Source organism: Sceloporus occidentalis, unplaced genomic scaffold (genome assembly GCF_023333645.1).
Source record: "Sceloporus occidentalis isolate IW3139 unplaced genomic scaffold, rSceOcc1.0.p SCAF_1, whole genome shotgun sequence".
In the NCBI taxonomy this organism is placed as follows: domain Eukaryota; kingdom Metazoa; phylum Chordata; class Lepidosauria; order Squamata; family Phrynosomatidae; genus Sceloporus; species Sceloporus occidentalis.
Window position 1 is genome coordinate 213,536,854 of NW_028316981.1, and position 16,646 is coordinate 213,553,499.

Here is a 16,646-nt window from a genome sequence, read left to right on the forward strand (position 1 = left end):
CCATTCCATTGTGGCAGAAAAGAGGTGGGCAACTGTGGAAGGTCTACATTAGACCTTCTCTGGAGATCTTGGAAGGATGCATCTGCTCCTGAAATAAATAAATAAATATTTCCCCTAACAGGAACATTTCCACCATATTCTGGGCAGCAATGTAGACTCAGGTCAATTGACTTTGACTTAAATTGCTTCAGTGACAATGGCCTGGACTTGACTTGGCAAAAATGACACTCTAACTCGGCTTGATTTGAGACTTGCATATTTTTAGTGACTGACTTGCTGGTGCTATTCACTTCGAACAGCAGGAAAGGCCTGCCCCCCAACGCAAGATGCATTTGTTGGATGGGAAAAGCAAATGCATTTGGAAATGGGCTCGAGGCGGAAGAATCCTTCTAAAGCTTTTGAAAAACTTTAGAAGGCTCCTTTGAAGTGCAGCGAGAAGAGGCTACCAAGCACAACTCAACCCCCTGCCTCAAGCCCATTGCTTAATGCACTTGCTATTCTGAGAAATGCACCCACCTCCTTTTCTCTGTTAAAATCTGGCTCCCAGAAATCTTGGAATATTAGAATAAAATACTCAGTTAGTCAAGATGTCAAAGAAAATTATTATAAGATCTTATATAGATGACATCTTTCTTCCGATTGAATAAGCAAAATGTATGGAACAGGGAAAGACCTCTGCTGGAAATGTGAAAAAGAAAAAGACACCTTCTTTAATTTATGGTGGATGTGTACTGAGGCTAAAAAGTTCTGGAAAAAGATTTGTACTAATATAAATGAAATATTAGATACTAAAATAGAATATAGACCTGGAATACTATTGCTGAGTAGGTTAGATGAAGAAAATGAAACAAAATCATGGGAGAGTTATATATTATATGTTAACAGCAGCCAGATTAATTTATGCAAAGTATTGGAAAGTGAAGAAGGATATCCTAATAGATGAATAGCAAATAAAACTTCTAGATATGATGGAGATGGACTTATTAGCTCAAAAAATTAACGATAACAAAAAATAAAGTATAATAGATAACTGGAAAAAAGTCTACAGTTATCTAAAGGAAAAATGGGAAAATACAATAAACATAAGTATGATGGAAGAATAAGAATAAACACAAACAATAATAATTATAATAAGAAGAATGTGTTATAAACAGAACACCCTTTAAGGAGAAAGGAAAGCTTAAGAAAGGAATTAAAGAATTTGTACATTAAGATAATGTTATGTCTAAAAGGAAGGTTTGACATTAGATATGGTAAATTAAAAGGGTATGCTGGTAAAAAGAATACAGTGGTACCCCGGGATACGAATGCGCCGCCTTACGAAATTTCCGGGTTACGAAAAAAATCCATTGAAAAAAACAGTTCCGGGTTACGAAGGTTATTCCGGGTTACGAAAAAATTTTTGGTGCTTTTCGGCGCTTTTTCGCACGAAATCGCGGCTTTCGCTATTAGCGCCTATGGCTTTTTCGGCTAGCGAAAGTTTCCGGGTTACGAACGCGGCGGCGGAACGAATTAAATTCGTAACCCGGGGTACCACTGTATGGTTATGAATCGGTAGAAGGAAGGTATAAGGAAGTATTGAGTGAGATTGGATGTATGCCTTTATGTATTAATGATTTATATGAATGTAGTTGTTTGATATGACTTTTCTTTAATCCTTGTTTTCTTTGTTTTCTTGACACTTTTTTCTAGGTATGAAAGAAATGATTTCTTAGCACAGAATGTATGACTTTATGTATCATTAAAAAAAATGGAAATAAAAAATGGCTCCCAGACATGAGAATTGAGATATGACTTGAAAGTATCTTTCAAGGACTTTGAGACTCATCTTGAGACCTGAACGTAGAGACTTTAGACTCAACTTGAGGCTTGGATCTAAATACATCACTGGTTTTGGGACCTTCCTGGGCTATTTCAGGGCCAGGAAGAGGCACTTTTTTAATAAAAGGAAATGAGCAGAAGTCATTTTCTGTTCACTTTCCATTGCAAAAATCACTTATTTATTTTGCGTATTTATATCCCACTCTTCAGTTACAAAGGCTCTCACAGGATCTTACAAATTGTTAATTTGACAGTTCCCTACCCTCAGGCTTACAAGATAAATGAGGCATGACACACAAGGGGATGTCAGTGGATCGGACGGAATTAAGTCCAGCAGATACTGCTGGTTCTTCTCTCCTTCCAAGGCCAGGGCAGTGGCATTTGGGATGGAGGAAAGGTCTTTCAGCTGCTTCTTGGCTTAGGCATGGTGGCTTATCCTGGACCTAAATTGGTCCAAGGGAGCCACAGAATGTGATGGAAATTTGCCCATGGATCTTCTTGGACATTTTGGGACAATTTCTTGGGGATATTTTTTGCAAAAACTGTTTTGGACCTCTAGAAGACCCAAAGGGCCTCCAAATGCCACTAGAGTGCATTTTCAATCAGAAAAGTCAGAGACTCATAAATATGAAATTTCCTCCCAAGGTAACATCCATATTACTTCTGTTAGAGGGCAGGAGGCATGCACAAAGAATTACCATTAGAAAGCCCTGGGTTTTGCATTATATCACCATCTATTTATATATATCACATATTTTTAACTACATGAAAGCATGCATACATACCTGGATTGTTTTTTTGGAGGTGGAGGAGGTGGCATGAATTCAATTCCATTCTTTTCTTTGGGGAACTCAAAGGCAAAAGATGCTGATTTGCTCATTCCTGTAGGGTTATTGTCTTGGACAGAGAACTTCTCCCCTTGATAGCAATCAGAAGTACTTGAAGGACTGGTTGCCCCATTCTCCATTTCCACCTTTTGAGCATTTTTCTGGAGTCCATGTTCTTCTTCCTCTTCTTCCTCTATCCTGCACTGCTTGCTCCAAGCCAGATTGTAATATTTCTGTCTTCTCTCAGCACTGGAGGACACTGGTGCTCTGCTGGACTCCTCTGAAGAGATTCTGTCCACATGAGAACACAAGGAGGATAAGGGCCCCAAGACAGGACTGCTTCCACCATGCCTTGGAACATCAAGATCCTCATGGTCCTTGCTATCAGAGGTTTCTGCAGTGGGACTGACTGAAGGGATGAGAGGCCCTTCACTCCAAGGTGAGAGCCCTTTAGACAACTTTGGAGGAACAGCAGGGGTCTCTCCGACTATTTTCTTGCAAGTTATTTGAGAATGAATAGTTGAGCCATTTCCCCTTGAAGTCATCTCACTGCTTGCTTGAGGAAACTCTCTGTGCTCAAAGAAAGATGATGCCTTCCCACTCTCTGGATTAGAAGTGGGGCTAATGCATGGCCATTGAACCCCAACAGCTGAGTCTGGGCTGCTAAGGAAGATCGTCCTGTTGTCGTCTTCTGCCCTAATGGTAATAGTTGCGGCTACTTGAGTAGCAGAATCTTGAAACTCCCTTCCACAGCTTGAGTGGAGGGCCTTTTCGCTCCAAAGACTGTCCTCCTCATCATTACATGGACTGTATGCCAAGGAATCACTCCTTGCACATGTGCTGGAATTATTTAGCTGCACCTTTTTCCTTTTAGTACTCTCCGCATAGATTGGCTCATTCTGCCGGTCCACTTGAAAGGAAAGTTCTTGCTGTACAGAATTACTTACATTTTCTATATTTTTGCCATCAGTTTGTTCCAGTTCTCTGACCAGATCAAAGGAATATTTTCCCTGGGATAAACCAAGGGGGCTCCTGCTTTTTAATACAGTATCTGGAGGAAATGCTGATTTGTCTGTTTCTGAGCATACGTGGTTATATACATGATTATGTGGATGATGTTTCTCCCTTTGGAAATCTGTATCTGAATTCAATGGCCTGTTTCCCCCATCACTGAAACTGACCCCTGTTGATCTGCTTCTTCCATTCACTGCAGCTTCCTGCCCCTGAAATGTTGAAGCAGGGTTTTCATTTTCAAGCCATGCAACTTTGGTTTTAGTATTGTTCAAGCCCTGGTGAGTGGGAGGCTCTCCACAATAGTTTACAATGGAGCAATACTCTCCACCTTCACTTTCTATGTCAGAGGAACGGGATATACTGCCCTTCTCTGAAAATGATGCCTCTCCTCTTTGGTGGACGGAAGGGTATTTTTCAGAGTCCAAGGTGGAACCAAGACATTGGTCACTAAAAATGGATGACTTGTGACAGAGACCTAAATATGGCAATGCCAACTTCTCCTTGCTGGGTTTTTCAACACTATCCTCCTGTATACCAGTATCACTTAGAATTGTCATATTCCTGAGGGAGATACTTCTATCTGATCTGCCTTCAAGACCAGACAGACCCATCAGTGAAGGAACTTGAAGACTGTATGAATTACAGTCATTTGGAGCATTCTCAATGACAGGCTTCCTTAGGATGCTTTTGCTGTAGTTTTCAATGCAGGCACTTTGTTCTTCTCCTGATTTCATCAAGGCTTGCTTTCTGGTTGCTGTCCTCTTGGTAACCTGCATTGATCAAAGATAAATATATGTACATAGATAAGCAGAAAAAGTCATAGAAGGCAAAATTGCTTAAGTTATTGCTCTTCTTTGATCTCTTATGATATACTACTTCAACTTTTTTTTTATAAAGTCTGAAAATAATCCAACTAAAACTGAATATTTTAAAAACCCACGATAATGAAGGGGACCATACTCTGCTTGTTAATTAAAATAAAAACTTTTGATTTTCAACAATGTATGAATAAATCATATACGATGGCTAATCTGCTTCTCTCTTTTCAAGTTTATTACACACCTCCCTCCTGTACACTTTCTAATAATTACATAAGCCAATCAAAGAGAAAATTTTAAATCCCACCAATTTCAGCAAAAATCTTGAGACTTAAAAGTGCTTAAATTTGTCTGAATGGTGCCCATTAACAATACTACCAACCAACAAATACTGCATACACCAGATATTACCTCATTTTAATGTGATAACACTCAGTTATTTACCTATTTGGTGATTTTGCCTTAAATTCTGTACAAATTATTTTGATTCATAAAATAGGTATTTTCCTCCCAAAACTGCCTCTGCATCCTGATTTACTTGGTTGTCTCTCAGTGTGCCAAACTGAACCAGATTCCACTCTGACCCAGCTAAAGTAACAAGGCTTTGCCTCTGACCTGCTCCAACCTGCCAAGCTTTACGCTTCTGACCAGGTTAAATCTTAAGTTGGCAAGCTTGCTGTGTCATCTCCTGAGAACAAGTCATATACAGCTTTCCCACACTTCACAATGTATAATTTAGGAACAAATTTGTACTTAAATTTATAATTTAGATACAAATAATGCGACGTCGGAATATGTGTGCTAAGTAATGATACCTAAGGAGGGCTAGGAAGGATTTTTAATGCACTATGCAAATGAGGGAGTAGACCTAGGTTATGAATTTCAGTACTGTATCAATTTCGTCCATGTGTGCATGTACAAAATACTAATGTAAAACAAAAACAGAATCCTCTCTGTGTTAGGAAACCTTCTTTCTGGAGCGCTAGTTCACTACAAGGAGGATTTAAAAAAAAATCAGTCAGTACTGGAAAAAAATGTAGTGGCTGGAATCCATTAAGGCATACAAATGCGTCACCTGCAGCTATGCATTCATGATTGTTTTGTATTCATGATCCTTATGTATTTCCCTAGTTTAGGGGATATACAGAGACTGTGAAATTCTCCCAGTCCCCATATACCAGGTGGCAGCAGCTGTGGTCTACAGGGATCTGTTCCCCTGTTGGTCAGGAAGCAACTGACAGATGCAATAGGGACCCTGCTTTTTCCTGTCGCATCAGAGGTTGCTCACAGGAGGAAGAGGGAACATCAGTTACCTGCTTTGCAATTGACCGAGCAACAGGTCCCTTTTGATCGCAACAGCAGCTGTCTACTAACTGGGATGGGAATGTGGGGCTGGGAATCACTGTGCAGCTATGTAACTTACAGTAATTATGAATTTGTAACTGCCCAAGTGAATTCTGGCTGGTATACCCACAACTGCTATGAAGTGGTAGAGTTCTGAATTCTAGCACCTCACCTCAATCTATAAGGCAAAGGGATCTTGTAATACCTTTGAGACTAACTGTGTGAAAGACATTATAGGGTAAGCTTTCATAGACTTCATAGATTTGGTCTACAAAAGCATATGCTACAACTTCTTTGGAACAGTTAGTCTCAAAGGTGCTGCAAGATACCTTTGCATACTTTTGTAGGGAATAGATTAAGGAATGAAACAGATGGGTAAAATAAAGCTCCAAGCCGCTTTGAAGGCCGAAGGTTTCTATGACGCATGCCTCCAAAGCAGGTGGAAACCGAAACAAAGCCATGTTCTGAGGTTAAAAATCGGAGCAAAAAGAAGGTGGGATATTCCAGTTGAACCCAGAAAATGCATATCTTCATGCCTGCATATAAACAGCCAAGCATGAGTACAGGGCTGTGGCAAAGCAAAATATGGAAGTGCAACAACTCCAATGGCTGTAATTACAATATACACAAACCAGACAGTCCAACAGAGGGGCATGGGGTGAAGTGAATGGGGGCCTCCATGATTGTACTTTGCCACTGTATCACTTGCACACCGACACACTGATGCCCTGTACAGGCGGAGTATCACATGTGTGCCTTGTGACCAATTAAAGGTGCGTCCATCAAATGGAATGGCATCTGGGTGGATGTGGAAGGTTGTTGGAGGTCTCAGGCAGTGCATTTGTGTGATGATATGCATGCATGGTGGGAGGCAACAACAACAAAAAATTACCCAGTGATCTGCACATGGGTATTTGCCCCACTTTGGGAGTGGGCCATGTGGATAGTGGGGTTTTGATCCACTTTGGGGAAAAACAGAATGGAGCTGCTTTTACCTGCTCATCTACTCTGGTCTACAAAAACTTATACTACTAAGCTGTGATTCTGTAATCTTTTGCTTAATTAGTATCAAAGATCCTACAAGATCCCTTTGAAAAGTGATATTCTAGACTAACATGGCTATGTCTCTCCATCTACAATATCATTCTGTATGGAAGAAAAAATTACAGTGGACCTTTGATGTATGTGGGGGATCCATTCCGGACACCCCCCATGTAAAAGAAATACAGAGGGACCTCAAACCCTATTTTTTTAATTGGTGGCATGCTCCTGCATGTCATGGGCATGCATGACATTCATTTAACAGGGGCTCACCATCCATGTGACATCAAGTCTGCGTATGGTGAAACTGCATATGGAGTGGGTGCACTGTATATCTGATTGTGTTTTCAATGAAAGTCTAGTTCTTAGCAAAGAATAACCTCTATGCTTGTTGTAAGACTTCAAATTTCCAATAGGACTGCTCCTCCATCAAAACAGATGCCAAAGAGATGAGGCTTAGCCATCAGACTTGAAATTCCTGAATGTTTTTGTATGGAGGGATGTTCAACCATATGACCCCACCATCCCCACTTCCTATCTGACTAGTGCAGCCTACACATTGCTTTATTACCTTCATGAGAATGTAACCTAAGGCAGATTAAATGTAATGAAATGGTTAAGGAAGGATGAGGAACAGAGAAAAATGTATTCATGAATTTTACTGATCAGATGAAAGCTATTTTTTATTTTATCACTCAGTTCAGGAAATTTTCCCCACAAGTTCATGATGATTGACAATTTCCTCTCTCCTTTCCCTTCCATAAAAGGGATTTGACTTATCACTGCCCTCATCTGTTATGAGCATTACAAAAGCGTAGGAGTCATTCTGTGTAAAGTGGGATCTGGGTTTATTGAGAAACAAAATCACAGCAGTTCAAAAGCTTTGTCTTGATACAAATCATCTGTGTTAAAGAAAGCCTAAACCCAAGGAAGAAGGAAATTCAAAGAGCTGTATAGTAAATACCCTTTTAGGAATGACAGTGACACTGCTTGTGACTGGCAAATAATTTTTTAATTGGTCACTTCTGATCTCTTTGCTAACAACAAAAGTGAGGCATTCATTGTTTAAAAAGACATGCAGGCACTTATGCCAGCTAATCCAGAAACAAGTCATAGCTACCATGCTGGCTATGCTCATTTTGGGAGTGAGTCTCACAGACATAGTGGAACTTTACTCAGTCAAGTCTGCATTGAAAAAGGTTGTTAATTGTTCCCTGCCCTTTCTTTCTGCGCCAGTCATGCTATCAGCAAAACACAGAACTTTAATATCCACAATTGCTGAATTTTTCAAGGAACAATTACGGATTAATAAAAATGAATTAATGGATTACTACCTTTTTAGCATGCTGTTCTTATAAATATATTTGTGACTTTTAAGCATTGTGGGGGTCAGGAAGAAATACAAAAAATAGTTCCTTTTGGTACAAAAGCAACTTGTTATTTTATTCCAGCATAAGACCAGTTGCAAACATTTAGGTGGCATGTGCACTGCAGAAATAATCCAGTTTGACAGCATGTTAACTGCCATAGCTCAGTGCTGTGGAATTCTGGGAATTGTAGTTTGTTGTGGAACCAGGGCTCTCTGATAGAGAGGGCTAAATGTGACATGAAACTACAATTCACAGGATTCTATAGCATTGCCCTATGGCAATTAAAGCACTGTCAAACTGGATTATTTCTGCAGTGCAGATGCATCCTAAGACAAGTAATATGAGCAATGGGTTGAACATTATTCTATCGCCAACTATTGTTACTATTTCTTTTGTTTTATTTCATTATGTGGTAATAGATTCAAATTAAGCAGGACTATTCCTTTGATTTATTTTTAAAATATAACAACCCCTCATTGACATGTGGCATGTTGTCAGAATAATCATAGCGACTGAACAAAATCCAAAAAGACAGTAGCTAGTTTGCCTATTTAATTTACATTATATTTAATTAACATATAATTAACACTGTAAATATAAAAATCTCCAGATTTGACTGAAGTCAGGTTAGAGTTGACAGATGTATAAGCACTTCAGTACCACATGAATTATTAAAAATTCATGATGGCAAGACATATTCCAACTTATGAAACCTAGTCAACTCATGATTACGTTTTTAAAAAATCTGATTAGCCCTTCAACCAGCTCACTTAAATATACTGTATTCTTCACTAAACCTCAGTATATGAAGCATTTCAAGGAATGTATGGAAGTGGAAGAAAATATCTTAAAATTAATAAACAAATCTAACAATTGCTACTGGGGGGGGGGAACTACCTGTGGGTTGCAATCCACTATCCACTTACTTAGGAGCAAGCCCCACTGAACCCAATGAGACTTACCTCTGAGTAGAAATCTTTAGGATTGTACAGTATTATTTTACTTTTCATTCCAATATGAGTAGTGTAGGTGAGGAAAGGTAATCTTAAATAGTCTCTCCCTTGCCTTTCAGTATTACCAATTAAAACAAAGCCATTTCAGAGTCAACTATAAAGTGTCATTTCATTAATCAACCAATTAAAGGTCAAAGAGCCCTCCTTTTAATAATGAATTAATAGCAACGGATATGACTCTGAATTGCTTTGGGTAGTAAAACAGTTTCACATCCGTTAAGGTAATTATTCCCCAACTTCCCACAAAGGTGAATTTCCCAGTCTTCTGAGCTGACAAAGAATGCCAGAGCTACTCCTTTCCCCAAGTTCAAAATCACAAACCATGCTTTCGGAAACATCAAACAGATTTTGAAATCATGAGATCTGAAAGCATAATACATGGCAGCTCCCGAATATATCTTCTTTTTCCCTTTCAATTTGTGGCTTTGGGGCATACTGCTGTCACAGTTTCCCATTTTCACTACAACAAAGAGGGCTAGAGAATTGCTTTTAAAACGATTTTTTAAAAAAGAAAATGTATCCAGCATTTGCACAGCAGCCCTTAAGCATCAGAAAACCCTTTCTTCCTTCTATTCCACATATTCTGACATGATTAATTCATTGAGTGCCCAAAAAAAGGCTTTCAGTTGCACATGTAGGTAGCAGAACACTGAACTTTGCTTTAATGGATTGTGATGAAATCTTGCTCATTAGGAATCTATCCAAATTAGTAACCCTGATATTTTAAAGGAAATGCATGGAATCAATGACTTGCCTTGCTCATCCTTCTGATCTATTCTTTACCAAACAGCTCTTGTCCAAAACCAGAGTTAGCACCCAAGTGTGTCTGAAGCAAAATGTCATGTTGAATACAGACTTGGGCTCAAGATCTGAGGAATTACATGGAAAGTCAAAAGGAACCTTTGAAAATCTGCTGACATTTCAAGGGGCGTGTCTGTGAGTTTCAGGCATCTCTATCTGATTTTTTCCATTTTAATTTAAGAAATGATATCAAGTTCTTTTGTATTTCTATAATTTCACAGTATTTTAAAACAGAGTAACAGAAGTGCACTAGTAAGACCTTAGTAATTCAGGGATAACTTGCTACTCTCTAAATAATGAATGGTGTTAATGAGTTACTTTAAAACCAAAATAAAAATATAGTAGTAAGTAACAATATGTATTAACAACCAAGGGTTTGATGTATGGAAATCAGTAGTCTTGGAATTAATACCAAAGTCAGATACCCTCTGGGCAATAGTGATGCTTTTGAGTTAAGATTGTCTTGTAAGGCTAACTTCAGGAAATCTGAATAATTCTTACTTCTTCATCATCATGCTACACACATATTGTTAGAAAAAAGGCAAGACTAGTGTCCAGGGGGTTTCTCTGTTCCAGGTCCATAAAAACAGTGAGTCCAGATAATGAATCAAACTAAAATTTCAGTTCTTGTACAAATTATTGTTAGTTAAGATACTAAACTAGGATACTAAGCAGGCACCTTATTTGCTAGCAAACTACATTTTGCATAAACTACATATTAGGATTGAGAATTGCTATTTTTCTGAAATTGTATGTGGGAGTGTGTGGTCAAAATCTGAAGCTTACTGCAGCTAATAATAAACCAGGTCTAATATTAATCATGATTATAAATCATGGTTTGTTGTCATGTCTGATTGTGGCTTGTATGTGTTCTTATACAGGTGGTTTTAAGTGATTTCATTCCAAGATGTAACAGCTGAAAAACCTTCTATTTAACAATATTTACAATTAAAAGTGTTTACAGTCCGTCCTTGCCTTACGCGGGGGATCCGTTCAGGATCCCTCCGCGTAAGGCGAATTCCGCCTATGCTCGAGCCCCATTGGAAACAATGGGGGTCAGGCGTGGTGGTGCGGCGGCGTGCACGGGGCGCAACGGGCACGCGCGCCCATTCAATTGAATGGGACGCGCCGCCCCTTCCGCCCCGCGCCTTGAGCACATATGCTCAAGTCCGCGTATGGCGTGCCCGCGTATGGCGCGGGCACACTGTATAATGAAAAAAATCCTTGATCTAAGGGGCTAATGATCTATGGGGTACTCAGGAATTTTCGACTTTTCATCGAATGTTAGATTGGGCTAATCCAATGAATGTAAACTGGAGAAACAATGTCTGTACAGACAGCAGGAAAAATGGCACTGATTATGCAATATACAATATTCTTCCACCTCTATTAATTGAAAGGATTAAAAACACCACCATCAGTGGATACACAATAAAAATTAAGTAAAATATAACATTACCTTAATATCTGTTGGAATAAAGTAGATAAATGTCAATAATATATTTACTTCTCTTTTTGCACAAAAAAGTACTAACAGGGATATACAATTTTATTAAATGTAATAAAAACAAACAAAATCTGGTTCTTAAGGGGACTGGTGGTGATATAACAGAGTGGGATGGGGGCTAGAGTATCAATGGTGGAAAAACCAGAGTCTGACTGAACATGAGCTACAGCCTATTGGAAAACCTACTCCATGGTTGTGGTGGCAGCAAAGAAATTGTTTTTCTCTGCCACCACTGTGTCATCTACTGAAGCTTTCTTGAGCGGTATGAGGACTTTTATGTTCTGCCCCAGAAAAGCAGCATGTAGATCACTCAGCAGCCCACTGTTAAGAGTTTGCATAACACTTTGCAGATAAAATCGCTTTGATCCACTCCGACTCAGATGCTGCAAGTTGATACAGGTCCAGTGGATACAATCTTGGCTCCTGCTTGTTCCAGGTTAATGGATATGTCTCTGTGCAGCCTGAGGATGGAGTGGACAGGATCCTTGGAGAGATGAGAGCCACCACACTGGATGAGTAGACAATGGGAGTATTGAATACCTTGCTGCAGCAAGGCAGAGTTCATCCTGCCTAAAAGAAGCTATTAGGAGACCTCTGTTAAACAAACAAACACAACCCTTCCTGAATCCGACTGTACCGGGTAACCACCATCCAGTCTCCAATATTCTTTTTTTGGGCAAAGTTCTGGGCTGTGTGGTGGCCTCCTAGCTCCAGGGGTTCCTGGATGAAACCAGTTATCTAGAGCCATTTCAATCTGGCTTCAGGCCAGATTGAGACAGCTTTGGTCGCTCTGGTGGATGACTGACACAGAAAAGAGGACAGGGGGAGTGTATCCCTGTTGGTCTTGCTTGATCTTTCAATAGCTTTCTATAACATTAACCATGGTATCCTTCTGAGCTACCTCTCTGGGTTGGGACTTGGGAACACTATTCTGTAGTGGTTCCAGTCTTTCTTGAAAGTGGTACCGGAGGATTTCTGTTGACCCCATGGCCTTTGGTCTACATGGCATTGCGTTTGGAATCTTTTTGGAAATCTCAGTGAGTCCAAAATACTTTGGTTAGGCTGCTGACTGGAGCAGATTATGGAGATCATGCAAGCCCCTTGCTGAAAAACTCTATGGGTGTCAAAGAAACAGGGAAAAGCTGCCCCCACCACCATAGCAAGGGGGGCTTTACGCCAGCTCCAAAAGGAGCAGCTTTCTGCCGCTTCTTTTGGAGCAGGAAATCACCGGATCGGGACTGTGGTATGCAGTTGCTGCAGCTCCCATCTGGTGCTCAAAGGGGTGGTGGCAAGCAGCTTCTTTGAGGTCATCTGTTTAGCCCCTATATCTTCCTATATGAACCTGTCTTTGTCTTAAGATCTAATGGGGAAGACTTTATTTTGTCCCACTACCATCCCAGGCATGTCTGGTGAGGACACCAGAGACAGCCTTCTTGGCCTGGGAGACCTGACTGCCCCTTTCCTGATGTCTTTCCACTAGTGGGTAAAGACCTTTTTATTTAAGGGAGCTTTTGGTTTTTAATGGGGTGGTGTAGTGTTCAGTGTCTTTTAAAGCTGTTTTTAACTAGTTTTGCTGCTGTTTTTAACGTGTGCTTTTAAAATAGAAGTTTAATTTAATTGTGTAGAGTTTTTAAATTGTATTGTTCTTTTAAAACACTGTATGCCACCTTGGATCCTGTACTGGGAGAAAGGAGGGATATAAATAAAATTAAAACATAAAAATTAATAAATAAATATACCAGATGACAACAGTAGCATAAAAGCATCTACAGCACACACACCAAAAAGAGAGAGACAGAATCAGCACAAAAGAGGAAAAAAGAAAGCCTTATTTCAAAGCTAAGGCACGATAAGAGGATACAATTATAAATGCCAGCAAAGGGGAAGTCGACCGGCCTAACAAATGGAAATTCAAGAATCTGCATGCTGAAACAGGAATAGTTTTGTCTTATATTTTCACCAACCAGCTTTTAACTCTGATGGTGAAAGGTCATGGTATAAATGTAGGAATGCAAATCTTCATAAATTTTATTCTCACATGCAAGAAGAAATAATTTTACAATTTTCCTCTCTTTACTGTGAGAAATCTATTGAAAACTGCAGCTTTTCAAGGCTGTTTCAAGGTTACAGTTTCGAACTTCTCCTGTGCAAAATATGCACCTTTGTGCTGAAAACTACATTTTCTGCCCAGAAATCAGAAATGCAGAAATATACAGACATGCTGTTTACTGTTCAGGAAGCTTGTTTTCAGGAATGTTATTTTCTGTACAAAATGCTATTTTCTGTACAGAAATTGCTGTTCTTGTCCTAACCTGCTCGTGCATTTTCCATATTGAAGAAATTTGCACTATGTCATTCCGAGCATAAAATATCAATAAATAATTTTAATAGTTCATACGGAAGAAGGTAAACCATTACATTTTACTGATTTCAAGAATTCAAAGATATAGCTGTCTTAGTTTGTAGAGTTGGTATCTAGAAAGATCTTGTAGCACCTTTGAGACTAACTGTAAGAAAGAAGTTGGCAGCATGAGCTTTTGTATACTTAAGCCTACAAAAGGTCATGCTGCACACTTTTTTCTTTCAGTTAGTCTCAAAGGTATTATAGGGTAGGTTAGGTTGCATAGGGTAGATTTGGATATGATGTCAGTCTAGGGAGCTACAGAAATGCTGGCTTCTCATGGATGAACAGCATGCTGGCACATGCTGCCTGACCGCTTCACCTAGTAGAGGCAGAGGCTAAGCAAACCACGGAGCAAAGTTTATTGTCCAAATGCAAGTGCTTTGCTGCTTCTTGTTTGTCACGCAAGAAATCAAAACAAACAAAAAACAAACCCTGGATTTGTTCTCTGGTTTGTTGGGAGACAATTCAAACAACGAGGAAAGCAACCATACTGAAACAACACAGAAAAGCAAAGAGCTTTGCTAGGAGGTTTAGTAGCTCCCACTGGAGGCAGAAGTGATCGAAGAATGTGCCGCAACACACTGCTCTAACCAAGAAGGCAGGGTTCTTATGATATGCGGCTTACCACATCCAACCACAGCCATTGTATTAAAAGTTTGAGCTAACTAGGAAATATGAAAAGATTATACTCAACTCATTATTTGATATAGGCTTCCTTTTCAATCAAAAGCAATCATCTTAGGTCTATTACTTGTTCTTAAGGGATGCATCTACACTGTAGAAACAATACAGTTTGATACCACTTTAAATGCCATGGCTCCATCCTACAGAATTCTGATATTTGTAGTTTGGGTGAGGCACCAGCACACTTTGGCAGAGAAGGATAAAGACTCTATAAATGTAGAAACCCCAGGATTCCATAGGATGGTGCTTCAGCACTTAAGGTAGTGTCAAACTGCATTATTTCTACAGTGTAGATGCACCCAAGGTATATAATTTTTAACACAGTTTTTATCTTTTTATATCTATTTGTTACCAATAGTGTTATTGATGGGTTGCTGTTGCTCTATTTATATCTGACATTTCATCCTGCTCTTCCAATCAAAGTTGCATGCACAACATCCTCCATCCCATTTTACCTTGCAATTTCATAAAATCAGACCGAGAGATCGTGGGTGGCCCACAGTCAATGAGTTTCACTGTTAACAGAAGATCTGACCAAGATTTGCCTTATCTCAATGAATAGTTTAATCAGTACACATTACCATGTTGCACAAAAAACACGGTTTTAGTTGACATTGGATTTGACACTTTCTGGTTTTCTTTAAAATTCCTATAAATTTTATGGGATTTTGCCCACAGATACCTAGAACCATTGTGAAAGTGTTTCCTACATTAATGATGAACAAAAGCATTCCAGGCCGTTGGCTGAAGAACCTCCCTTGGCTTGTTCACAAAACTAAAAGAAGCAAGTTTATGGGAGTCCTGCCATAACAAATACCAGGACTGCTCTGAGGCAAATACAGATTTTTACAACGTAAGTACCTTGTAAGATACACCACACCTTTTGTTAATCATTACCTGTGGGTTATCTGCATTCAGGTTCCCGTCCACCCACACATCAGCGACATCTGAGTTTATCATTGTCGGTTTAACGGCAATTGTTGGCTTTGAATAAGGCAAGGAAATTATGCTGTCATCTTCCAGAGGCATACTCTCGACATTAGCTCTGGTTCCATTCAGATCCTGTATGAGACCAAAGGTACCTCCTAGGTCAAGAGGTGAGGCTGATATCTGCAGCTGGTGGAAGTTTCTGGGGCAGAAGCAGTTCTTGCAGGAGCCAGGCTTCCAGATGTGTTCCACAAAATCACTGCACGCGGACATTTTCAGGCCCTCTTGCTTCACTTTGATAGCCCTCTGCATCTTGTATATTGAGCTTCGCTGCTCATTTTTCACTGCTCCACTCTCTTGGCTGGTCTTAAAATTTTGGATCACTCTGTAATCCAGCTATCTGGAAAGAAAGGACACACCACTGCTATGAATGACACCCCACTCAAATTTCTATGAACTTCCCTCTCTCCATTTCCCAAACTTATTTTACTTTATGGGATCACTCTCCAACTTTCTGTTAACTGCAAGAGAAGGTCACCCCCACTGGCATTTCTTGTGAGCATTCACCAATTTCTCCAACTATAAGCACATCATACATAAGCAACACAGAATAGCTTGCAAGCAACAATGGTCATGTGCCAGGAATTCCCAGACCATTCCAGGATTCCAGACAGAATGTATATATGGATGTTTAAGGAAGCATGTTAATCATCTGCACTATCCTGGTTTGATGTAGGAAATAACAGTCTGCATACATTCATTGTATAAAGTGTAAGGCTGTCCTGGGTTTACAGAGATCCTTCTATATACTTTGTTGACATAGACAAATTTGTGAGTCAAGAATGCAAGATAATGAAGACTTTTGTAGCTTGAACACTCTCCTGTTTCCACTGGTCTTGTCACACACACACACATCTTCTCGTACACAACAACACAGGAAATAATCCAGGTAGAGTATGGATTGAATCTTTGTTGTTCAGATGCATTTTGAATGCATCCGATTAGGGTTTCGGAGGTGGGCCGATAAAAAAACCTTATTTAACCTGGGATAATCAATTTCAGTCCCCCCCCCCCC

General features: G+C 39.6%; 1 protein-coding gene across 1 annotated transcript in view; it reads right to left on the reverse strand.

The window, feature by feature from the left end:
* PRAG1 (PEAK1 related, kinase-activating pseudokinase 1) overlaps positions 1 to 15,952 on the reverse strand; it is a 55,773-nt gene extending 39,821 nt beyond the window's left edge. Inside the window, exons 1-2 of the mRNA XM_089488823.1 lie at positions 15,542 to 15,952; positions 2,607 to 4,432 (exon numbers count right to left, since the gene is read on the reverse strand). Coding sequence (XP_089344949.1) covers positions 2,607 to 4,432; positions 15,542 to 15,883 — 2,168 coding nt within the window. The 5' untranslated portion in view covers positions 15,884 to 15,952. The remainder of the gene's footprint in view (positions 1 to 2,606; positions 4,433 to 15,541) is intronic.
* Positions 15,953 to 16,646: the final 694 nt, after the last annotated feature.